At 45.2% G+C, this 27,368-nt stretch overlaps 1 protein-coding gene across 1 annotated transcript in view; it reads left to right on the plus strand.

The window, feature by feature from the left end:
- The window catches only part of LOC126175809 (protein Skeletor, isoforms D/E-like), a 346,786-nt gene that overhangs the window by 101,290 nt on the left and 218,128 nt on the right, over positions 1 to 27,368 (plus strand). The window contains exons 5-6 of the mRNA XM_049922798.1: positions 19,864 to 20,026; positions 25,467 to 25,726. Of these exons, the coding sequence (XP_049778755.1) occupies positions 19,864 to 20,026; positions 25,467 to 25,726 (423 nt within the window). The remainder of the gene's footprint in view (positions 1 to 19,863; positions 20,027 to 25,466; positions 25,727 to 27,368) is intronic.

A 27,368-nucleotide genomic window follows, 5' to 3' on the forward strand; every position in this document is an offset into this window, starting at 1 on the left:
GGCTGTGCCCTGAGTTTCCTGATTGAGTACCTGCCAAACACAACACATATTGCTCTGGTTAAGCAAAATCGAAGTGTTTTTCTAATGCTAGCTGTGTTGGGCATACATTGTAAAGCCTCTTTTTCTTTCTAAGTGGGAACACTTGTAGTATCCGAACACAATAGAGTGTGTGGGGGGGGAGGGGGGGTTGAGGGGGGATACAGAAAAAGAGGCACACAACGATGAAATTTTTATGTATGAAAATGCACTATGCAACGGGGTCACAATTGTTCGTGATCCGTGGAAGAATATTCTGGACAATTCGTGCCGCTCTCCCCCCCCCCCCCCCGCTTCCCCGCCCCCCCGTCCCACCGCTACCTTGTACAGGTGAAACCGCCATCGGGACTGTCATAAATGAGCCTAGCGCCCCTGGAAAGTATGGATTGATATTAATATCGGTCGTTATAAAATATTTTTTACATGCCACGGGTTCTCTCTCTTCATCCAACTTCCACCCCTAGAGAGGTAGGAGTGGTTGGGTGCACCAATTCAGAAACCTTCGCGGACGTGAGCACAAAAAGTATCATCGTAATCGTATGAATGGTATAGAAACGCATAAAAGAACAAAAATAAATAAATACTAATTTTTGTTTGTTAGAAGATGAGGGATTACAACGCCCGCCTCTACGGACAGTCCAAATTACCGATCTGTCGTTACTTAATTGTTCTCTGTCAGGACAAAATCTTTTCAGTTACAATGTGTTAGCAATTTGAAACAGCAATGCAAATGACTCACCATTAAAGCCAGATTTCGAGTGATCACCTTTCGGTTTTCAAACTCTACTAGCAGCCATGTTTGCGGCTACTGTATTGGCTTTCAGGTCCACGTATTATGAGATACCTATTGTTTTCAACGCCCACACATCGTCTGGCATAATTGTCCCATCATCAGTAGGTACTCTCTGAAAGTTTGTAAAATGCATACACGTATTAAGTAATAAATACTGGAATAAAAATCAGGAGTAAAGAAGTTTTATATCTATTACGATAATCACAATGAGGCTAAATGGCTTAGGCATACTTTACTTTGGAATAATTAGTACTTAGAACATGTATGAATTTTACAAACCTTAATAACAGCACCCAATGATAGCACAAATATGCTGAAACATATTTTGGCCTTAAGAACAGTAGTTGTTTGCACAACATGTGGACTAGAATTCCCACGTGTAAGTGCCTGTATTACTAGCAATTCTAACACGATAGTACTGATGTTACTGAAGACGGCACAAGACGTTCCAGTTTTATTAGATCTCGCTGTAGCTCGTTTATGGAATCATACTGATTTATGCAACTGAAGAAGACATAGTTAGTATTCTCCCCTTCAGGAGTGCCTAGGACAATTTAATGCCTCTGTACTAATGGAAGAACTGAAACACTTCTCCTATCAAAGAAGCAAATTTATACTGAATGGCCGAAGAAAGGAAGTTCTTAAGTATCACATTATTCTCCGCAACAAGTGTATTTCTTGCAGCAAGATGCGAGTTGTAAAACCATAATTAGTAGCTGGCACAGCTATTTAAATGAAATATGTACTATGTATGTAAATTACAATATAAAATAAATCAATAACAATAATCAATACCATGGACATAATACAGCTTCAAAACGAATGTAATCTATTGGTAAAATAGATCGATAATGTAAAACAAAACCAGTTTTAACTTATGGTTCATGTCAGATACGTGTTATTGTGCTGCAACCCCACGTGTAAAAGACATTCAATCTGTTTTACACTGCATTGTGATCATATTTCAGTAGCCACACTACCAAACTCAGAAAAAGAGAAAAAAAGTTCGCGTGTTAAGAACAAATATTATATTTACTATTTGTTTCATGAAATAACCTAATTGTGCACCTTCCGTACAGGGATGTGAGAACTCCAGAAACCGGTAAAGGGTGTTAAAATAAATATTATAACGCAGTGAGTGGTTGCTGCAATTGCTTATTCGTTAATAAACGACACAGTCACGGTGTTCCTTCATCCATCATGGAAAAAAATCGCACCAAAAGTGTAGCTCTTAATTCTATCAAACCGGAGTTAATTTGGTTTCTTGGTTCCTAGTCATCATCTAATTTTCTCTCCGTTTCAGCCAAAGTGCCTCAAAATTTCTTTTATCGAGCGACACAGTGGATAAATTATTAGATAATTGTTCGGAACAGAGCTGTTCAATTTCTTTTACAGCTAATCAGAATTAGGTATTTCCTTGATATCCCGCTACGGTCATCCTCATTTACGCAAACCCCAGGATGGTTACTTTGAAGAGGACACGGCTGATAAGGGATAATCCTTCCTTACAATTTTTTTCTGCATATTCTTTCTAGTGTCAGTGGTATCTAACTGCATGCTTCGCGCTACCTGTCTTTTGTACGGGAGCAGACACCGTATTGCTTCCAAATGATCCCTAATTTAAAAGCTGAGTGGAAAATTACTCTGAGCTATTCAATCAGAAAACAAGGTGCTTACTACACCCATTTGATGGCCTTTTAGGGAAGTTTTGTAGTAACTGTCCGCAGCACAATATCACATTCTCAACATTTTTCAGTAGCTGTACTTTCTCCCATAACAATGCAAAACTGCGCTCTGAGAATAAACTAAGTGCTAAAACATAAATTTACATCCGTTCTGAGAGCAATAAAAAAAATTTCGACCGGCTTTTGACCGGAGCAGTTGCTTAATTTTTACCATAAAAATTACTCTAATTGTTTCAACTGAATTGTAACATAGCTTAAAATTAAAATTTATTACACTTTCTCATGACATGGAAAGTCTGTTAGTATACATGATGCAGTACGCTAACGTGATTTCAAGTCAGTACAAAAAAGTGATTATACTTGGATCATCACTCGTTACTTTTTTTTTGCAGAGAGACTGAAGTTACTATTTTATTATTTGTGTGGGGCCCTATCCACTCATCTCTTATAGGGTGCCTAAAGGATGCTGCTTTTCCGGATGGCTATACAACTATTCAAACATATCACATTAATGGTTTTTATTACAATAAAGTAGTTTGACAGTACTTAACTTTGGTTTACAGTCTCGTGTCGCAAGCTATTGGCGACATGCAAATAATCAATGTCTTTCGCTATATACAGGGTGTTTCAAAAATGACCGGTATATTTGAAACGGCAATAAAAACTAAACGAGCAGCGATAGAAATACACCGTTTGTTGCAATATGCTTGGGACAACAGTACATTTTCAGGCAGACAAACTTTCGAAATTACAGTAGTTACAATTTTCAACAACAGATGGCGCTGCGGTCTGGGAAACTCTGTAGTACGATATTTTCCACATATCCACCATGCGTAGCAATAATATGGCGTAGTCTCTGAATGAAATTACCCGAAACCTTTGACAACGTGTCTGGCGGAATGGCTTCACATGCAGATGAGATGTACTGCTTCAGCTGTTCGATTGTTTCTGGATTCTGGCGGTACACCTGGTCTTTCAAGTGTCCCCACAGAAAGAAGTCACAGGGGTTCATGTCTGGCGAATAGGGAGGCCAATCCACGCCGCCTCCTGTATGTTTCGGATAGCCCAAAGCAATCACACGATCATCGAAATATTCATTCAGGAAATTAAAGACGTCGGCCGTGCGATGTGGCCGGGCACCATCTTGCATAAACCACGAGGTGTTCGCAGTGTCGTCTAAGGCAGTTTGTACCGCCACAAATTCACGAAGAATGTCCAGATAGCGTGATGCAGTAATCGTTTCGGATCTGAAAAATGGGCCAATGATTCCTTTGGAAGAAATGGCGGCCCAGACCAGTACTTTTTGAGGATGCAGGGACGATGGGACTGCAACATGGGGCTTTTCGGTTCCCCATATGCGCCAGTTCTGTTTATTGACGAAGCCGTCCAGGTAAAAATACGCTTCGTCAGTAAACCAAATGCTGCCCACATGCATATCGCCGTCATCAATCCTGTGCACTATATCGTTAGCGAATGTCTCTCGTGCAGCAATGGTAGCGGCGCTGAGGGGTTGCCGCGTTTGAATTTTGTATGGATAGAGGTGTAAACTCTGGCGCATGAGACGATATGTGGACGTTGGCGTCATTTGGACCGCAGCTGCAACACGGCGAACGGAAACTCGAGGCCGCTGTCGGATCACCTGCTGCACTAGCTGCGCGTTGCCCTCTGTGGTTGCCGTACGCGGTCGCCCTACCTTTCCAGCACGTTCATCCGTCACGTTCCCGGTCCGTTGAAATTTTTCAAACAGATCCTTTATTGTATCGCTTTTCGGTCCTTTGGTTACATTAAACCTCCGTTGAAAACTTCGTCTTGTTGCAACAACACTGTGTTCTAGGCGGTGGAATTCCAACACCAGAAAAATCCTCTGTTCTAAGGAATAAACCATGTTGTCTACACCACACTTGCACGTTGTGAACAGCACACGCTTACAGCAGAAAGATGACGTACAGAATGGCTCACCCACAGACTGCGTTGTCTTCTATATCGTTCACATCACTTGCAGCGCCATCTGTTGTTGAAAATTGTAACTACTGTAATTTCGAAAGTTTGTCCGCCTGAAAATGTACTGTTGTCCCAAGCATATTGCAACAAACGGTGTATTTCTATCGCTGCTCGTTTAGTTTTTATTGCCGTTTCAAATATACCGGTCATTTTTTAAACACCCTGTAGAATATGCATGTAAGTAATGGATATGGATCACACGTAACAGCTCTTCTAGTGCTCTCTTCTAGTCCGGTCTACTAGTGTCAGTCCTCTACTGTCTCTCTGAGGCTGGCAGGAGCAGTGCTAATATTCTCTTCGTATAGAGGCCGCTCCTGCCGTAGCGACGTCCTAGTCAGCGTGCTACTGGCTGACGTTGTCTCACAGCCTTCTCTGCTCCTGCCTTCTTAATCTTCGTGCCGGGGCTTTCGATACGCCGGAACAATTTGCTTCAATGAAATAGTAAACACAAACTTTAATCTGTTTGAATTTTTTTTATATCTGAGGGAAACAAGAGCGACATTGGGCATTGTGCCCTTGTAATTATAATTTCGTTTCTGATAAAGACCCGCCGTCCTGGACGATGCTCTCGGGTCTACTGTCGCTCATAATTCTAGAGCTTGTCAGATACGTGAGGATCATTCCTGTATATAAAAAGAGTAAAAGAACGCACCCGCAAAGTTACAGACCAGTATTCTTAACATCGGTTCGCTGCAGAATTCTAGAGCATACTCTGAGTTCGGATATAATAAATTTCCTAGCTGACCGAAACGCTCATGTCCACGGATCAGAAGGCTGTAGAAAGCATCCCTCCTGCGGAACTCAGCTTGCTCTTTTCTCACACGATACACGGCAAACTGTGGCCGAAGAGCAACAGGCTGATTCCATATTTCTAGATTTCCGCAAAGCATTCGACACGGTATCTTACTACAGGCTGTTAACGAAGTTGCGTGCATACGGAATAGGCTTCCAGACATGTGACTGGCTCGATGACTCCTCGAGTAATAGAGCCCAGTATGTTGTCCCTGACGGCGAGTGTTCATCGGAAACAGGGATAACATCAGGAGTGCCCCAGAGAAGTGTGATAGCTATTTTCTGTATACGTAAATGATCTGGCAGACAGAATATGCAGCAATCTGTGGTTGTTAGCTGATGATGCTGTGGTGTACATGAAGGTGTCGAAGATAAGTGACTGTAAGTTGATACAAGATGAAGAAGACAAAATTTCTAGCTGGCTCTAAATGCGGAAAAACGTAAGTTAATGCGGATGAATAGGAAAACCAAACCCCTAATCTTTCCAGAATGAGATTTTCACTCTGCAGCGGAGTGCGCGCTGATATGAAACTTCCTGGCAGATTAAAACTGTGTGCCCGACCGAGACTCGAACTCGGGACCTTTGCCTTTCGCGGGCAAGTGCTCTACCATCTTTTTTCTTTTTTTTTTTTTTTTTTTTTTTTTTGAGCTACCGAAGCACGACTCACGCCCGGTACTCACAGCTTTACTTCTGCCAGTACCTCGTCTCCTACCTTCCAAACTTTACAGAAGCTCTCCTGCGAACCTTGCAGAACTAGCACTCCTGAAAGAAAGGATATTGCGGAGACATGGCTTAGCCACAGCCTGTGGGATGTTTCCAGAATGAGATTTTCACTCTGCAGCGGAGTGTGCGCTGATATGAAACTTCCTGGCAGATTAAAGGTAGGAGACGAGGTACTGGCAGAAGTAAAGCTGTGAGTACCGGGCGTGAGTTGTGCTTCGGTAGCTCAGATGGTAGAGCACTTGCCCGCGAAAGGCAAAGGTCCCGAGTTCGAGTCTCGGTCGGGCACACAGTTTTAATCTGCCAGGAAGTTTCAAACCCCTAATGTTCGGATATTGCTTGATACAGTCATGTTTTTCAGATATCTGGGCGTAACGTTGTGAAGCGATATGAAATGGAACGAGCATATGGGGAATGTGATAAAGAAGGAGAATGATCAACTTAGGTTTATTGGGAGAATTTTAGGAAAGTGTGGTTCATCTGTAAAGGAGACTGCATACAGGACGCTAGTGCGACCTTTTCTTAAGTAATGCTCGAATGTTTTCGATAGGCAACAGGTCGGATTGAAAGTAGACATCGAAGTTAAGTCAGAGGCGAACTGCTAGATTTGTTACTGGTGAGTTCGATCAGAGTGCAAGTGTTACGAATATGCTTCGATAGCTCAGGTGGGAATCCCTGGAGGGAAAAGACATTCATTTCGAAGAACAGCACTAAGAATAGAACACCGGCATTTGAAGCTGACTGCAGAACGATCTTACTGGGGCCAAGCTACATTTCGAGCAGGGACTGCGAATATAAGATATGAGAAATCACAGCTCGGACGGAGGCATATAGAGAGTGGTTTTTCCCTCGCTCTACCTGCGAGCGGAACAGGAATGGAAACGACTAGTTATGGTACAAGGTACCCTGCACCACGCACCGTACTGTGTGTTGCGGAGTATGTTTGTAGATGTAGCTGTATCATCAAATCTTTGTCAACAGCCTGAAGTGTGGTAATGCTCAGAAAATGTAGGGATATGGAATCTGTGTATGGATCTTCTAACAATACCACCACTTGCAAAGTAGGTTAGAAATCAGATTAATAATGTTGCTCAAGCAGCATATGTTCGCTTTATCGGGCAACAACAAAGTTATTGACTGTGGATGGTATCGTCAGAATGGAAATAATGAAGTCATTGTAAAAAAAATCATTAATTTTGGCACTTATCTTGAATGGATTCCCACGTAGAGTTCGTCAGAATTGTTATGGCTCATCTTGTTGATTCTAGGGTGATTCCACTTTGACTGCTAGAAGGTCCAGATCTGTATTTTAGCAATATTTGAAGACCTAACAAATTCTTAATCATCAAACAATCCCAGATCAGAACAATGGTATGGTAGAAATAATTTTTGACTTGGTGTTCACGATCCACATTTTTATTAAACTTCTTGTAAATTCACATATACTTCTTCTTAATTGTCACATCATCAACAGAACAGTTTTGTATTAATCTTCATATATTTAATTTCCACTTCAACACTTGACTGTTCTTTTATGAAGCGAATTAACAACTTCTGCAAAGTGAAACAAAAACTGCTCCGTGCGCATTCGCTCCTAAACGGTTACAAGTAAGTCAAAGATTATGACAGTCTCACAGAAATGGATGCACACAAGAACCATATCACTGTAATATATCGATACATCGGAGTGCCTATACATTAATAAAACCAAATGTGAATATTGTCACAAAAATATGTCTGTTACTTCGCAGAAAAGTAGTACGATATTACTGGTATCGAGAACTGGGGTTGGAATGCCGTAAGGGTCACGTAAATAAAGGACCATTACAGTCTGCATTCATGGTTTCCAGGATATCATCTGTGGAAACAGCAACCTGTCTCTCCCACGAGCGATGCTTTCTGTATTAGTGCAGTTTAACAGAGCACTCCTTTGCTTCTCTTGCAAATTCATTATATTCCAGTTTGCTCTGCACGAGTTATACGGTACAGTAAAATGTGCTCTCTTTGGTGATCCTGAAAGCGTAACTGTAGATCGGCACATCAGTCAGTTGAGCTGTCGAGAAATCTTCGTCTTCGTACACTCCGATCTAGTTTACATTCGCATATAACACAGCATTTATTTTCGCACCTGAATGGTACCCGGTCAGGCAGAAGCGGTCGAAACGCAACTCTGGGATCCGGGGAACGCTCGAGTTGGTGCAAAGTCAGTCAGCCGCAATAAATCATCCCTACCTCGGTTTCGCCTGCTTGATTACCTGGGAGAGTTTTTCGGCGTCACACGCAGCTGCCGGCTCATTACCAGGCGACAGGCGGCGGCCTAAATTCGAGCCGTCATTGCGGAGTCGCCGTCTCCAGCGGCGCGGTCGGGCTGCGTTCCGGCTGTTGCCTCGCGAAGGCGCAGCAGCGCTAGGCGCATATTCATGAGCGGACGTCGCGTATGGAATTATGGGGCATTACGCCACGCTTGCAGGCGTGGGAGAGCACGCAAGGCTGCGTGCCGGCAACGCAACCCGCACGCAGCGCCGCTTGCCAATCAGTCCACCACGAGCGTGCTCGAAGGAATCCCTCGTTTGTTACTACCCTTCCCACGGCCAACTGCCACAGGAAACAAAAATAGATGTCATACACTGCACCTTGCTTTTGCCATTTGCAATCCCCCTCCCACTCAACTACCATATTAGCTTATTAATTCATCAGCTCTTTCCTCTTCACTCACCCACATTGAACACATACTGCATCTACACTCACTGAGGTGACATAAGTCATGGGATAGAGATATGCACTTATACAGATGACGGTAGCATCACGTACACACGGTAAAAAAGGGCAGTGCATTAGCGGAGCTCTCATTTGTACTCAGGTGTGAAAACGTTTCTGACGTTCAAATGGCTCTGAGCACTATGGGACTTAACTGCTGAGGTCATCAGTCCCCTAGAACTTAGAACCACTTAAACCTAACTAACCTAAGGACATCACACACATCCATGCCCGAGGCAGGATTCGAACCTGCAACCGTAGCGATCGCGCGGCTCTAGACAGTAGCGCCCAGAACCGCTCGGCCACTCCGGCCGGCGTTTCTGACGTGATCATGGCCGCACGACGGGAATTAACAGACTTTACACGCGGAGTGGTAGTTGTGTAAGTGGGCTGCTTCTGTGTTGGCAACACTGTGTAGAGCTTTGCATTGGATCTCTGACTGCGCTTCTTTGTAAGAGACTCTGTGGTCGGTTGGACTCGTTGTCGGAAATTAGTCGCCAGCAGTAATGGAAGTACTGTTGGGCAGTTGGAGGTGAACGGCCAGCAGTGATAGATGTTGAATGTGAGAAGTTAGCATTGATGGAGGGTAGAGGTCTGAGGTAATTTCCAAGAATAATTGCCCATCGAAGTCGCGGGATGCAAACGATACATATCGAATGTGCGATCCTAAATCGATCACGCAACTCTGGTTGCGGGCGTTATGATCAATTATTTGTGATCGTCATTTTTATCTGTTTTCCGTCGTTCCCTTAGTTGCTCTTAGTTACATACCTTCGTGAGTTAATGGCAAAAAGGGAATTGTTCCCGTAGCTTATACATCACATGGCTTTTCACATAACGACAACACCAACGACGAGTAAGGTTAGTCATCTCCCTTGTAATTACAAGTATTTTTGCAACGGTCTTCTTTTGTCATTGCTGCAGTGACCACCGTAAACATACTCATAACACCGACCACCAGAGTCGCGTGATCGATTTAGGATCGCACGTTCGAGATGTATCGTTTGCACCCCGCGACTTCGACAGGCAATCATTCTTGGAAATTACCAGGTCTGGAGTGGTTGGTTGGTTGGTTTGGGGAAGGAGACCAGACAGCGAGGTCATCGGTCTCATCGGATTAGGGAAGGAAGGGGGAGGAAGTCGGTCGTGCCCTTTGAAAGGAACCATCCCGGAATTTGCCTGGAGCGATTTAGGGAAATCACGGAAAACCTAAATCAGGATGGCCGGACGCGGGATTGAACCTTCGTCCTCCCGAATGCGAGTCCAGTGTCTAACCACTGCGCCACCTCGCTCGGTGGTCTGGCGTGTTAGCGTAGGCTAACGATCTGTATATGTTCGACTTGGAGGCTGAATATTATTCATGATTAAATACCTTTGTACTAGATGTCAATGACGATTTATATTCGTGTTTGAACGGGATGTCACATTATTAAGGTAAAAAAATACATTATTTGGTTTGCAACAAAATCTTTCCTTTGCTAACCACATGCCTATTAGTAGTTAGTGGCTTTAGTAGTTAGAACCTTTTATTTAGCTAGTATTGACGCTCGCTGTATTGCAGTAGTTCGCGTAATGAAGATTTTTGTGAGTTAAGTGCTTAATGAAACGTATAGGTTATTGTTAGGATTTCTTTTTAGTCAGAGCCATTCTTTTGAATTAATTATTTGAACTCAGGTTATCCTTTTTTTGAGCAGTCAGATTGCGTTGCCCTAGAATATAGTGGGTCAGTGTTGACACGATAAGTAAAGAGAAAGTAGGTTCACTTGCATTCAGTTTCACTCAGCAGTTAAAGTAAAATTTTTAATAAAGAAGTTTCAGTTGGAGCTAGAGGCATGGGATATTCCATTTCAGAAATCGTTAGGGAATTCGATATTCCAAGGTCCGCAGTGCCAAGACTGTGCCGAAAATACCAAATTTCAAGCATTATCTTTCACCACGGACAACGCAGTGGCCGACGACCATCACTTAAAAATTTCGTGTTAATGAGCTATGGCAGCACACGACCAACACTAGTGCCTTTGCTAACAGCACGGCATCGCCTCCAGCGCCTCTCCTGGCTCGTGACCCTATCGGTTGGACCTTGGACCCTAGACGACTTAAAAACCGTGGCCTGTTTAGATGAGTCTCAATTTCAGCTGATTAGAACTGATAGTATAGTTCGAGTGTGGAGCAGACCCCACGAAACGATAGACCTTATTTCTATACAAGGCCTTGTGCATGCTGGTGTTGGCTCAGTAATGGTGTCGGCTGTGTTTAAGTGGAATGCACTGGGTCCTCTGGTCCAACTGAGTGGATCATTGACCATTTGCAGCCATTAATGGACTTCATGTTCCCAAACAACAATGGAATTTTTATGGATGACAATGAGCCATGTCATATGGCCAAAATTGTTCGCGACTGGTTTGAAGAACATTCTGGACGGTTCGAGCGAATGATTCGGTCAGTCAGATTTCCCAACAAGAGTCTCGTCGAACATTCACGGGACATAATCGAAAATCTTGCACCGGCGATACTTTCGTAATTATGAACGGCTATAGAGGCAGCACGGCTCAATATTTCTGCAGAGGACTTTCAGTGAGATGTTGGACTGCTGCACTTCACCTAGCAAAAGAAAGTCCGACACGATATTAGGAGATATCCGATGACTTCTGTTATGCCAGTGTATACGTTCGTGGCAGCATTCGGTTTTGTGTGAGGGATGTATGTGTCCGTTACAGTTTCTATGCCAATAATCCAAGTGGCAAGCGCATCACGCCGGTATGTTTATGAATCAATGGTCCGAATTCTCGTTCAAATCAAATGGGTCAAATGGCTCTGAGCACGATGGGACTTAACATCTGAGGTCATCAGTCCTCTAAATTTAGAACTGCTTAAACCTAACTAACCTAAGGACATCACACACATCCATGCCCGAGGCATGAATCGAACCTGCGACCGTAGCAGTCACGCGGTCCGGACTGAACCGCCTAGAACCGGTCGGCCACCACGGCAAGCTGTCATAACCTAAATCAGATTACCTGTAGTGACGTGTACATGTTTAATAATGGGTGTGCACGCCATAGTTTGTAACTAATTTACTTCTTTATCCATACAGCTCAATAATTGTCACCCTGTATATCTGTGCGTAAAGTCTTCCACTACTTTTTCAACGACTTCTGCCATTCTCCATTCAACATTTCGCTGATTGAAGGTGTAATTCATTGCAAGAAATTATAGGCTGGGCAGAACAGTGATGAATTTCTCCAACGTGAGTGGCATCTTTAGTCTAACATCTACCAAAATAGTTTCATTAACCCTGCTACGTACTAGACTACCAGGTGTCATCAAGGAAATGATTTAAATTTGATCAGCGCTATTGAAACTGGACAGTAGACTGGCTACAGTTAGCCTTCTCCGATAAGTCAAGTTTCGGTTTTGTGTGAGGGATATATGTGTCCGTAACATGACCTATGACCAATAATCCATGTGACAAGCACATTACGACGGTATGTTTAAGAATCAATCCTCCGAATTCTCGTTCAAATCAAATGGGTCAAATGGCGCTGAGCACTATGGGACTTAACTTCTGAGGTCATCTGTACCCTAGAACTTGGAACTACTTAAACGTAACTAAACTAAGGACATTCGAACCTGCAACCGTAGCTGTCCCACGGTTCCAGTCTGAAGCGCCTAGAAGCGCCCGGCCACTGCGGCCGGCAATTCTCGTTCAACGAGTTTCGTCACAAGTTCTTTTAGTAAGATCGAGAGTGCGAACGAAATGCTTATCAATCTCCAATGGCAGATGCTGCAAGAGAGGCGTCATGATTGACGGATAAGTTTGCTGTTAACGTTCCGAGAGCGCATGTTCCAAGGAGAGTAAGGGAACAAACGACTCCCCCTTGTATACACTTCTCGAAATGGCCACGATAAGAAATTAGTTTCCCAGTGCAGTACAAGCGAATGTAACAGCTAAGGTGGTAAACAACAGAGGTACCTGCCATTCTCCGTATTGTGGTTTGTGGCTTGTAAGTGTAGACGTAGATGGGACTACCGCGTCGTGTGGACCACTGTGGTGAGGTACAATGTAATGTTGTGGTTTTGAATTATGGGAGACTATGAAATAAAAGGGAAAAGGATGAAAATCAAAGCTGACACGAAAGAGATTAACAATAGTGCCCTCATAAGATCCTGCGGTTATGTTTCTGATTTACCCCGGGACATTTACATCTACATCTACGTTTATACTCTGCAAGCCACCCAACGGTGTGTGGCGGAGGGCACTTTACGTGCCACTGTCATTACCTCCCTTTTCTGTTCCAGTCGCGTATGGTTCGCGGGAAGAACGACTGTCTGAAAGCCTCCGTGCGCACTCGAATCTCTCTAATTTTACATTCGTGATCTCCTCGGGAGGTATAAGTAGGGGGAAGCAATATATTCGATACCTCATCCAGAAACGCACCCTCTCGAAACCTGGCGAGCAAGCTACACCGCGATGCAGAGCGCCTCTCTTGCAGAGTCTGCCACTTGAGTTTGCTAAACATCTCCCCTTTACATTGGGGTAAAGGTTGATGAACAGCAACTCTATGATCCCATTCTTACTTCCCTTACCGGCCAAGTAACGAGGTCAAAATTTACTGTTCACACTAGAATAAGAACCAACTGGCTACGGACACCGCATCACCGGAGTTATAGTGGACTCTGCGACGAGTGTAGTAAATATGCTACGTAACAAGTACTCGTGAACGCTTTACAATTGATTAAAGCCCACACATAATTAACATTTGTTCAAAATAATTGAAAACTACAAATTACGACAGTAAATTTAATATCCGAAGTTAAGGTTCATTTGAGACATAGAGCAGCTGCGATGGAGAAGCAATTATCCCAAAAAACTCTGAAATTGAAGAATACGGGCATTGGCTGAAACGGAACTACTGCTTACAGGAATTTAGGAATCAATTACAGCGCCATTGTGGTAACTCAGCTCATTATTCCGTTGGTTGTATGTAGTAGCATCACTTACTTCACGCTGTATCTGAAACAAATGCGGAGTAATTAGTCTTTATGAGGAGCAAGCACTTCCTGCTTTCTCTCGGACTTACTATTAGTTTCCTAAGCGTGCAAATACCCTATCCCGCAGGCGGTACACGTCTTTGGAAGGCACGAGTAGACTGCAGCCGCGTTCCTTATCCCGCGCGACATCCTTCATCTCTGCATACCCACGGCTACCTATATCCATTTGAACTTGCTACCTGTATTTAAGGCTAGGTCCCCATCCACAATTTTTACCCCCCCCCCCCTCCCCCCTCCAATTCCAAACTGGTTTCCTTGACGCCTCACAATGAGTCCCATCAACCGACATCTGCCTGTTAGTTAACTTCTTTTTATCCAATTCTTTCAGTACATCCTTACAAGTATTCGATCTTCCCAAAAAATTTTCAGCATTCTTCTACAGGGCCACATTTCAAAAGCCTCTCTTTTCTTCTTGTCTGAACTCCTTATCATTCACGTTTCACTTCCGCATTAAACTACACCGCAAACAAATACTTTCAGAAAACACTTCTTAATACTTACATTTATATTAGATGTTAACAAATTCTTCTTTTTCAGAAGTGCCTTTCTTGCTATTTCTAGTCTACATTTTATACCCTCTCTATTTTGACCACCATCAGTTGTTGCGCTGCACAAATAGCTAAACTCATTTAATACTTTGGTGTCTCGTTTCCTACTCTAATTCCCCCAGAACCACCTGACTTAACTTGATTACATTCCATTATCACCGTATTACTTTTGTTGGTCTTATAATCTGTTTTTAAGTCACTATCCATTCCGTTCAACTGCTCTTTCAAGTCCTTTGCCATCTGTGAGAGAATTACAATGTCATTGGCAACCCTTTTTTTATTTTTTGAACTTTAATTCCCTTTCCAAATTTCTCCTTGTTTTCCTCCACAGCGTGCACAATGTACAGATTGAATAACATTGGGGGTACGTTACAACATTGTCTCACTCCCTTCTCAAACACTGCTTACCAGCCATGCCTCTCGACTCCTACAACTGAAGGTTGGTTTCTGAACAAGCTATAAAAAATCTTTGTACTCCTGTATTTTGTCCTTGCCACCTTACGAATTTCAGAGAGTGTAGTCTAGTCACCACCGTCAACAGCTCTTTCTGAATAAACAAATACTATAAACGTAGGTCTGTCTTTCTTCAACGAATCTTCTAACATTAAATGTAAAAATCCACACTGATCTTCCCCAAGCTCGGCTACTACCATGTTTCTCCATTCTTTGTAAATACTTCATGTCACTATTCTTCAACGTTCTCTTATTAAACTGATGGTTCTGTAATATTCAGCACTTGTATTCTTTGGAACTTTAATTATTACATTCTTCTTTAAGTCTGAAGATATACCTTCTGTGTACTACATCTTGCACTCCAGGTGGAATAGTTTTGTCATGTATGGCTCTTCCAAAGATCTCGGTAATTTTGAAGGAATGTCGTCTACTCGAAGGGCCTTGTTTTCACGAAGTTCTTTCAGTGCTCTTTCATATTCTTCTCGCAGTATCCTCTTTCCTATTTCGTCTTCACCTACTTTCTATTCTCTGTCTATAATACTGTCCTCGAGTTTGTTTCCCTTATATAGACTCTCTGTTTATTCCTTCCACCTTTCAGCTTTCCTTTCTTTGCCTAGTACTACCCTGCCATCTGAGCTCTTGATATCCATACAGCTGCTCCTCTTGTCTCCAAATGGTTCTTTAATTTTCCTATAGGCGGCATCTACACTCCTGGAAATGGAAAAAAGAACACATTGACACCGGTGTGTCAGACCCACCATACTTGCTCCGGACACTGCGAGAGGGCTGTACAAGCAATGATCACACGCACGGCACAGCGGACACACCAGAAACCGCGGTGTTGGCCGTCGAATGGCGCTAGCTGCGCAGCATTTGTGCACCGCCGCCGTCAGTGTCAGCCAGTTTGCCGTGGCATACGGAGCTGCATCGCAGTCTTTAACACTGGTAGCATGCCGCGACAGCGTGGACGTGAACCGTATGTGCAGTTGACGGACTTTGAGCGAGGGCGTATAGTGGGCATGCGGGAGGCCGGGTGGACGTACCGCCGAATTGCTCAACACGTGGGGCGTGAGGTCTCCACAGTACATCGATGTTGTCGCCAGTGGTCGGCGGAAGGTGCACGTGCCCGTCGACCTGGGACCGGACCGCAGCGACGCACGGATGCACGCCAAGACCGTAGGATCCTACGCAGTGCCGTAGGGAACCGCACCGCCACTTCCCAGCAAATTAGGGACACTGTTGCTCCTGGGGTATCGGCGAGGACCATTCGCAACCGTCTCCATGAAGCTGGGCTACGGTCCCGCACACCGTTAGGCCGTCTTCCGCTCACGCCCCAACATCGTGCAGCCCGCCTCCAGTGGTGTCGCGACAGGCGTGAATGGAGGGACGAATGGAGACGTGTCGTCTTCAGCGATGAGAGTCGCTTCTGCCTTGGTGCCAATGATGGTCGTATGCGTGTTTGGCGCCGTGCAGGTGAGCGCCACAATCAGGACTGCATACGACCGAGGCACACAGGGCCAACACCCGGCATCATGGTGTGGGGAGCGATCTCCTACACTGGCCGTACACCACTGGTGATCGTCGAGGGGACACTGAATAGTGCACGGTACATCCAAACCGTCATCGAACCCATCGTTCTACCATTCCTACACCGGCAAGGGAACTTGCTGTACCAACAGGACAATGCACGTCCGCATGTATCCCGTGCCACCCAACGTGCTCTAGAAGGTGTAAGTCAACTACCCTGGCCAGCAAGATCTCCGGATCTGTCCCCCATTGAGCATGTTTGGGACTGGATGAAGCGTCGTCTCACGCGGTCTGCACGTCCAGCACGAACGCTGGTCCAATTGAGGCGCCAGGTGGAAATGGCAGGGCAAGCCGTTCCACAGGACTACATCCAGCATCTCTACGATCGTCTCCATGGGAGAATAGCAGCCTGCATTGCTGCGAAAGGTGGATATACACTGCACTAGTGCCGACATTGTGCATGCTCTGTTGCCTGTGTCTATGTGCCTGTGGTTCTGTCAGTGTGATCATGTGATGTATCTGACCCCAGGAATGTGTCAATAAAGTTTCCCCTTCCTGGGACAATGAATTCACGGTGTTCTTATTTCAATTTCCAGGAGTGTATATTTGCACAAGTCAAACATATTTCTGAGAGCATGATGGTCTAGCACATAGTATACTAGACTCCAGCCTTCGAGTTCCTTGGGTTCGATCCTTAATAGGGGAGGAGGGAGGATTTTTCTCGTTCCAGTCCGTCCAGGACTGTCCCAGGACCACACACCCTGCTGTCAAAATGAGTGCCCGGGTTCTTTGGCATGGGTAAAAGGCGGCTAGTGCGAGGGGTCCATCCCCTCCTACTGCCGTGGCAAAGAGAAAGATTGGAACCTACCTGCAGTCAGGCCAGTCATGGGCTTGTGCCCCAGGCCTTACTGTTACTTCCACAACAGATGTTTCTATAGCCTTGCGTTTTCCACTACCTGCAACCATCAAAACTACCACAAGATTTCAATACAACGACACACAGAATATTGGCGTCCGCAGCGACTAACAAACACCTCAGCTGTCGAACTACACGCCGCACTGGACAGCAACAACGTGAGGAGGAAGATACACTGCCTAAAATTACGTCAACGACCGGGGCAGGTAACCGGTTCAAAATGGTTCAAATGGCTCTGAGAACTATGGGACTTAACATCTATGGTCATCAGTCCCCTAGAACTACTTAAACCTAACTAACCTAAGGACATCACACAACACCCAGTCATCACGAGGCAGAGAAAATCCCTGACCCCGCCGGGAATCGAACCCGGGAACCCGGGCGTGGGAAACGAGAACGCTACCGCACGACCACGAGCTGCGGACCAGGTAACCGGAACATCAACGGCTACAAGGCAGAAGATACCGGTGGTGAACTTCAATAACACGGAATAAATAAAGTTAATTTCCACAGGAAGACAGCTGGAATCTTACCCGACTTAAATACACAAACGTCGTTTGCCCGCCGGAATGTCCCAAAAGCAACAACCAGGGTCAAAGAAAGAAATGTAAACAGTTGAGGCTCGATAGTAAGTTAAGTGAAGACTCAACTTTCATATCCAACATCGGTGGGCGACGAACTTCGTAGCACTAGCAAGCAGCACCTCACACTCCAACCGAGCATGCACGCCGCCAGCGGCTCCAGCCCGACTCCGCACGACGGGGACTTGCTTGCTGCTCCATGCCAACAGACCGACTGGACTGATGGTCCGTCCGCGTCTGCTGCTCCATGCCCGACTGCACTGCTGGTGTGTCTCCAACTCACTGACTTCCTTCGGACGGACGACGTCCCGGAGACACTGGCTCGGATCCAACCATGCAGAGGGAACACAACCGACATCTCTGCATAGGAAGGAACCGACCCAAATACACGTCGTCGATGAGACGACCGACCGAACGACCAACCAACGGTCGTCCCCACTGGTGATGGCTGTGCAGACCTCACTGGGGCTCCGTGCCCGACTGCACTGCTGCTACAGTCTCCAACTAACTACCAGACACATGACGACCCGGAAATACTATCGGTCGCCCAGAGATAGTCCAACAGTGCACTTATCGACACGCGCTTCTGCTGCCGCTCACAGGCAGGCAAGACAGCAATTCAGTGACACCAGTAATTTAAATTAAAATGACGAGTTGGCCGTATGGTAAAAACAAGATGCTACATAATAGATGGTACGAACACGAGCCACGCACGGCTCAATCATGATTTTTTTTTCTTTTAATGAGTTCTGTTAGTTTGACTATTCGGTCACCTAAAGGCATTTATACAAGAGATCAATAAATAACATCATCATCATCATCATTTAAGACTGATTATGCCTTTCAGCGTTCAGTCTGGAGCATAGCCCCCCTTATACGGTTCCTCCATGATCCCCTATTCAGTGCTAACATTGGTGCCTCTTCTGATGTTAAACCTATTACTTCAAAATCATTCTTAACCGAATCCAGGTACCTTCTCCTCGGTCTGCCCCGACTCCTCCTACCCTCTACTGCTGAATCCATGAGTCTCTTGGGTAACCTTGCTTCTCCCATGCGTGTAACATGACCCCACCATCTAAGTCTGTTCGCCCTGACTGCTACATCTATAGAGTTCATTCCCAGTTTTTCTTTGATTTCTTCATTGTGGACCCCCTCCTGCCATTGTTCCCATCTACTAGTACCTGCAATCATCCTAGCTACTTTCATATCCGTAACCTCAACCTTGTTGATAAGGTAACCTGAATCCACCCAGCTTTCGCTCCCATACAACAAAGTTGCTCGAAAGATCGAACGGTGCACAGATAACTTAGTCTTGGTACTGACTTCCTTCTTGCAGAAGAGAGTAGATCGTAGCTGAGCGCTCACTGCATTAGCTTTGCTACACCTCGCTTCCAGTTCTTTCACTATGTTGCCATCCTGTGAGAATATGCATCCTAAGTACTTGAAACCGTCCACCTGTTCTAACTTTGTGGTTCATGGTGTGGGTTCCTGTAGTCATGTCCTAGTTCATGAACCACGGGCAACGTATGAGTGGCCAAGTAAGTGGTCCCGACAGTCGGGATACCAGTTACTTTGGAATAAGGCTGGGCATCTCGGACATATTCTGAGTCGTGGTCACCTTTGTGCTCATACGGCAAAGACTATCAAATCCACCGGTTAGTCCCTCAGCCGTTAGGGGTAAAAGCCAATGGGACTCGGGGCAAGTAAGGCTAGCAACCTGCTTCCCTGGTACTTTAAATATGATGCTGGCAACAATCAATAAATAACATTATAGAAAATATAAATTGGACATTAGTCATAACTTTTAAAGGAGAGACTTAAGTATGGGGATCACGACGCCAAACGAACTGAAGATAAATAAATAAAACAAAAACGAAGTGTGATTGTGAGATGCCTATTTCAGAACAAATACTTAAACATCTACCGTCCTAAGCGACAAAGTTAAACCAGTCCATACGTAAACACGAAATTTCTCATGCTACGGTGGCTGTGCTGTTGCAGGTGAACTTCGGCGACGTGAAAATCCCCAAGAACTTCGACTATCCGAAACCGCAGAAGATCGATCCGCTGGACGGCGTGCACGCCGTGTCATCCGACAACATCGTCATCGTCGACGCCCAGACGCTGCTCGTGCCCCACTTCTCATACGATGGTGAAGCTCCAGGTTAGTAATGACCGCTTTAATTTGGCTGAATGCTTTTTTTTATTTTCACGTTGTACGAGGTGCATTCAAGTTCTAAGGCCTCCGATTTTTTTTCTCCGGACTGGAAAGAGATAGAAACATGCGCATTGTTTTAAAATGAGGCCGCGTTCATTGTCAATACGTTCCAGAGATGGCAGTACCGTACGGCAGATGGAATTTTACCGCCAGCGGCGAGAATGAGAACTGTTTTAAGTACTTAAAATGGCGACGTTTTCCTTACTTGAACAACGTGCAATCATTCGTTTTCTGAATTTGCGTGGTGTGAAACCAATTGAAATTCATCGACAGTTGAAGGAGACATGTGGTGATGGAGTTATGGATGTGTCGAAAGTGCGTTCGTGGGTGCGACAGTTTAATGAAGGCAGAACATCGTGTAACAACAAACCGAAACGACCTCGGGCTCACACCAGCCGGTCTGACGACTTGATCGAGAAAGTGGAGAGAATTGTTTTGGGGAATCGCGGAATTACTGTTGAACAGATCGCCTCCAGAGTTGGCATTTCTGTGGGTTCTGTGCACACAATCCTGCATGACGACCTGAAAATGCGAAAAGTGTCATCCAGGTGGGTGCCACGAATGCTGACGGACGACCACATGGGTGCCCGTGTGGCATGTTGCCAAGCAATGTTGACGCGCAACGACAGCATGAATGGGACTTTCTTTTCCTCGGTTGTGACAATGGATGAGACGTGGATGCCATTTTTCAATCCAGAAACAAAGCGCCAGTCAGCTCAATGGAAGCACACAGATTCACCGCCACCAAAAAAATTTCGGGTAACCACCAGTGCTGAAAAAATGATGGTGTCCATGTTCTGGGACAGCGAGGGCGTAATCCTTACCCATTGCGTTCCAAAGGGCACTACGGTAACAGGTGCATCCTACGAAAATGTTTTGAAGAACAAATTCCTTCCTGCACTGCAACAAAAACGTCCGGGAAGGGCTGCGCGTGTGCTGTTTCACCAAGACAACGCACCCGCACATCGAGCTAACGTTACGCAACAGTTTCTTCGTGATAACAACTTTGAAGTGATTCCTCATGCTCCCTACTCGCCTGACCTGGCTCCTAGTGACTTTTGGCTTTTGCCAACAATGAAAGACACTCTCCGTGGTCACACATTTACCAGCCGTGCTGCTATTGCCTCAGCGATTTTCCAGTGGTCAAACCAGACTCCTAAAAAAGCCTTTGCCGCTGCCATGGAATCATGGCGTCAGCGTTGTGAAAAATGTGTACGTCTGCATGGCGATTACGTCGAGAAGTAACGCCAGTTTCATCGATTTCGGGTGAGTAGTTAATTAGAAAAAAAATCGGTGGGCTTATAACTTGAATGCACCTCGTAAAACAGAGTCCTAACTGCATCTTTACATGGTTATAGATTTAGTGAATATTCTCTTCTGATTTGTTGTGTAGCACTAGGCGTCCTGCTGTACAGCAATCCCGGTTTACTGATAGGGTTCAATCTCATCTACTTAGAATCATGTAGAATGAATATATTGTGCAAATATAGCATCTCTATTTGTAAACAATAAACCAAAATATTTCTCTGCTCTGTCGAATGGTAAATCATTACCGATAACCTTATTACAAGATTTCTGTTCTGGTTACCGTATCATTTCACTGAAATCAGCGATACGACTCAAACGGCTCCTGAACTCATCATATAAATCGTGTCGATTTGATTACATTCAGATGTGACTACATTGATCGCGTGGGAAAATTTGTGGGTAACCCGTCTTTAACGTTGCACATCTTTTGCACATATACGGGGAGTAAATGATAACTGTTTACAGAGAACCACATTGGTGTAGGTGAAGTTGAGACAAATACATTGATTCAGCACACTTGGAGGAACGGGCCTACAAAAGCCGCGTAAACTAAGTCGCATGCGCGCTCCGTGAGATTCTGTCTAAAATCATCCTTGAATATTAAAAACTCTTGATCTTGCATTTACAGAATATAAACTGAGGTTTGTGTAAAAATCCAATTATTGTGAATTTTGACAGCATAAAATTGAGAAGTAAATTGTGTTGTTCGTCTGACCTTATTACGAAACTATTGTGCTTGCAAGGATTAAGCTTAGATGAAATTTAAACGAAATTAGTTTTCGCAAAACGATTACAAAAGTTTTTTTTTATTTCATCACCCTCACGGGAAAGTTTAAATTAATAATGTTAACGGAACTGCCGTCTAAGCCGGCGTCGTAAGTGGGCGAGAGGATATTGAAAACGTCACGCGGCGCTTACGTGGCTTTTGTAGGTCAATCTGAGGCTGTTTTCCCGCTTGATAGACCGCAAGCGTCCTATCAAATTGCTTGTCACAACTTCCCCTACACCACTGTGGTATGCTGTAAATCGTTATGATTTGCACCCTGTACATACCATAATTCACGATCCAACGAAAGAACATTTTGAATGTGTCCTATCAGGTGATGGCACTGTGATGCGATCCCATGAGCTTACAATGGCTAATACACGTTGTACTATTACAGTTCTCTGTAAAAAAAGCTAACATTTCACACCTAATTTGTTTCTATTTGAAGTATTGTTTGTATAAATAGGCAGGCTTCTGTGACCATCGTTAATGAAGGAATAATGCAAGTTGTCAGCAGACAGTCCTTTCCACCTTTTCTATAAACCTGATATTTCGAACGCACTGCTGGAATCTTCTTCGGAATACTTTTGGTGTCTGCAGGTGGCCTGAGGCCTTTTAACTCTTCCTTACAATCAGCAAAAAGTACTGTATGTGCAGACCTATCCTCTGATATGTGGTTCTGTGTAGACAAGGCGGGTTGCTGATGCAACTACTTAGACCAGAAGATGATTCAGAGTAACCGAAACATGTGATCAGTCGAGACGGGACAATTAATGAGAATTATCGCGAAGCTCTGAGAACCTCCTATCGCCGACTGGCGAGATTGGCGCGAAGCTGAAATCTCTTGCATACCTTGTAGCTAATCGCACGTCGTCGAAACCTTAATAAAATACATTTGTCTACTGATTTAACTGGTTTACTGCATAGTCTTATTTTTGTATTAAAGTTCTAATGACTCGTAGGCTACTCCTTGTATTTGCTATGCCAAAAGTGGACTTCGACATTTGAATTTAATAAATAAAATTCTATTTAATAAATAAAATTATGAGTATAGCGCCAGAGCGCCAGTGATACGTATAGATTGTCAAAAAAGATCTTTTCTCACGGCTCGTGCACCTCTCCGCACTACAATGGCTCACTACTACACCCCATGGTCCATTCGCTACCAATGTCAATATGAGAACCGGCTTCTCACTCGGTCCTACCGTATTCTGCAGCGCTGCTTAAGGCACCGAACTACTCTGCTAGCTGCAGAGTCCCAGAAAATAAAGTGCTGCCCAAAATCAAGAGGAACTTCACACTGTCTGCAGTCCCTCATGAAGAGAGGATATTGTTGTGTACGACTTCATACACAACGGTAAGGAGAAGTGGGCTACAGAACGGTGCAGCAACTGCCGTCGTACGAAAGCTGGACAGGAGCAGAAATGATAAGCGAACAAGCTAACACAAGAAACAGAAGATTCATTTAATTCAAGTTGCTCCAAATATGCAAAGAGTCAAGTACTAGAGCAAGAAACAGACTCCAGCTATCACAATGTCCGCAAATATGAGGCGCTAACGAAGGTGACGTAGCGAAGTGGCTCCGAGCGTGAATGGCTTGGTCGCTACTGCCGGCCATCCTTCACTGAAGCGCCAAAGAAATTGGTACAGGCATGCGTATTCAAATACGGAGATACGTAAACAAGCAGAATACGGCGCTGTGGTCGACAACGCCTATATAAGACAACAAGCGTCTGATACAGTTGTTAAATCGATTACTGCTGCTACAATGGCATGTTATCAACACTTAACTGAGTTTGAAAGTGGTGTTAAAGTTGGCACACGAGCGATGGGACACAGCATCTCTGATGTAGCGATAATGTGGAGATTTTGCCGTACGAGCATTTCACGAATGTACCGAGAATATCAGGAATCCGGCAAAACATCAAATCTTCGACATTGCTGCGGCCGGAAAAAGTTCCTGCAAGAACGGGACCAATGACGACTCAAGAGAACCGTTCAACGTAACAGAAGTGCAACCCTTCCGCGAACTGCTGCAGATTTCAATGCTGGGCCATCAAGAAGTGTCAGCGTGCGAACCACTCAACGAAACATCCTCCATGTGGGCTTTCGGAGACGAACACCCACTCGCGTACCCTTGATGACTGGGCACAGTAACACCGACATTGGACTGTTGATGACTGGAAACATGTTGCCTGGTCGGACGAGTCTCGTTTCAAACTGTATCGCGCGGATAGACGTGTACGGGTACGGAGACAACTTCATGAATCCATGGACCCTGCATGCCATCAGGGGACCGTTCAAGCTGGTGGAGGCTCTGTAATGGTGTGGAGCGCGTGCAGTTGGAATGATATGGGACCCCTGATGCGTCTAGATACGACTCTGACAAGTGACAGGTGCGAAAGCATCCTGTCTGATCACCTGCATCCATTCATGTTCATTGTGCGTTCCGACGGACTTGAGCAATTCCAGCAGGACAATGCGACACCCCACGCGTCCACAATTGCTACCGAGTGGCTTCAGGAACGCTGTACTGAGTTTAAACACTTCCACTGGCCATGAAACTAGAAATGAACATTATTGAGCATATATGGGATTCCTTGTAACGTGCTGTTCAGAAGAGATCTCCACCCCCTCGTAGTCTTACGGATTTATGGACAGCCTTGCAGGATTCATGGTGTTAATTCCCTCCAACACTACTTCAGACATTAGTCGAATACATGGCACGTCGTCTTGCGGCACTTCTGCGTGTTATACAATATTAGGCATGTGTACCAGCTTTTTTGGCTCTTCAGTGTATATCGCGGCGGCTGACGGCGCTCTTGTCCAGAATCGCTCGAGGCACGGCGCAGAGGGCGCGCTCAGTTTGGTCCGGCAGATACCTCACGACCGCTCTCGTCGCTGAACAGAACGTTGCAGTTCAGTTACCAACTGTGGTACGCCTATAGAGTGGTACCACACGTTGGTGGAGATCCATCCGTCGGGTGGAGGTGTTAACTTTGCTGGTCCCCTTGATATTATTCGAGAGTAGTAGACTTCTCTTCTCGCATCATCAGCCAATAAAAAACATGATACGACACCCAGTACAGTCACCCACGCTTATCAGGTACATGTAAGAACACAACACTCACTCTCGGTGAAGGGAACATGGCATGATATGCGAAAGAGAGGAAAACCTTCCGAGTAGGCGGCTGAAGCTTTCCTCCGGGGTCTCCCCCCCCCCCCCCCCAACAATGCCACGCTACTGACTTTCAGTGTTTTAAAGTGAATTTCGTTGAGCTTGTACTGTGACAGCTGTCTCTTCTCTGGCAGACGCCAAGTTCTGGGTGGGCCGCGGCAGCAAGCCCAGCTCGCAGGGGACGCGCGTGCCGGACGAGAACGGCCGCGAGGAGCCGCTGCGGCGCTACGACCGCAAGACGCTGGTGCTGACGCTGCCCGCCGACCTCACCGTGCACGAGATCGGCCACTTCGGCGTCTGGTGCGAGGCGTTCGCCGTCGACTTCGGCCACGTGCGCGTCCCCGCCAACATGAACGTGCCGCCCTCGCTCAAGATGCTCGGCGTCTCCGCCCAGGTAGGCACCAGCTTCGCTTCCCGCTGCTTGCTCTGCTCTGCTCTACTGTGGTCCTGGGATTCCGTTTCGGTCACCCGGCCTCGACGGCTGCAAGCGTCGTTCTGCTCACCAACCCTATTAAGACGACTTTTTCAGACTGTTCCGCTTTTATTTTTCCTCTTGTTGCTTTTGTCCTTTTAATTTCATCGACAATATTCCGGTATTGGACGATGCACAGACTCTCTTTACAAATGGGGTGCTACAGAGTCTCCAGTTTGTGACTGTGGGGCTCCGAACCAGACAATCAAACACATTAGAGATGGACGCCCCTTGCGTTCCTACCAGGGGAGTAGGAACGATCTCATGAAAGCTGATGACACGGCCCTTATATGGATTAGGAACCTAGATACTGACATTTAGTTAGTTTTATATGTAGTTTTATATTTTCGTATTCCTGTTATATATATATATACTATTGCTAATGTTATACACCTGCAATTTTAAACGGCATGTGAGCCGTACGAATAAATAAATAAATGGGTCCGCCTTGATGCAAAACAATTTCGTTATTTATTTATTTACTCTCAAACTAGTTTCAGCGACAATTTCGTCATCATCAGTGCGTTCTTTGATTCTAAAACGTGTAGAGGAGGAGGAGGAGGAGGAGATTAGTGTTTAACGTCCCGTCGACAACGAGGTCATTAGAGACGGAGCGCAAGCTCGGGTAAGGGAAGGATGGGGAAGGATATCGGCCGTGCCCTTTCAAAGGAACCATCCCGGCATTTGCCTGAAGCGATTTAGGGAAATCACGGAAAACCTAAATCAGGATGGCCGGAGACGGGATTGAACCGTCGTCTAAAACGTGTAGAAACATCATACTTATGAAACATTGTAAAACATTATTACATGTGTTTTGCCTGGTTCCAAATATTGTTTCCTGCGAATAATTTCGTAATACCTTAGTCAATATTCGTCGCAGCATCGTTTTACGATTGTTGTCGCTGTTTTCGGGGTATTTTCTGTGGCTTTTTTTCCCCTTTCTCGGCATACATCACGTCACCTGCAACTGTATGAGTGGCTGCTAGCAAACAAATACAAGAAATGAACTCATGTATGTCACTGTTATGCAATTGGTATTGCGGTATTCCTATGGATACAGTTTTGGAGCGTACTAGGTTGTTGCGTAGATTGGCATGTACTCACGTTCGTTGGACGGCTGGCAATTACTTTTATACACAGAAAAAAATTACTTTTGCGCCTTGTTCGCAATCCAAAAAATTACGCCATCGCCGGCCGGAGTGGCCGAGCGGTTCTAGGCGCTACAGTCTGGAACAGCGCAACCGCTACGTTCACAGGTTCGAATCCTGCCTCGGGCATGGATGTGCGTGATGTCCTTAGGTTAGTTAGGTTTAAGTAGTTCTAAGTTCTAGGGGACTGATGACCTCAGAAGTTTAGTCCCATAGTGCTCAGAGCCACTACGCCATCTTGCTGTTCGCGTGTGTCGCGAGAAATGTATCGCATATTGCGAGAAGCTTATGAAAATTTTAGCGAAAGTTCCGGAAGTTCTGATGACTTCTGTTCCTTATTTCTGTCTGTGTGTGTGTTGGGGGAGCGGTTTTGTGTGCGTGTGTGTGTGTGTGTGTGTGTGTGTGTGTGTGTGTGT

Source organism: Schistocerca cancellata, chromosome 3, assembly GCF_023864275.1.
Source record: "Schistocerca cancellata isolate TAMUIC-IGC-003103 chromosome 3, iqSchCanc2.1, whole genome shotgun sequence".
In the NCBI taxonomy this organism is placed as follows: Eukaryota; Metazoa; Arthropoda; class Insecta; order Orthoptera; family Acrididae; genus Schistocerca; species Schistocerca cancellata.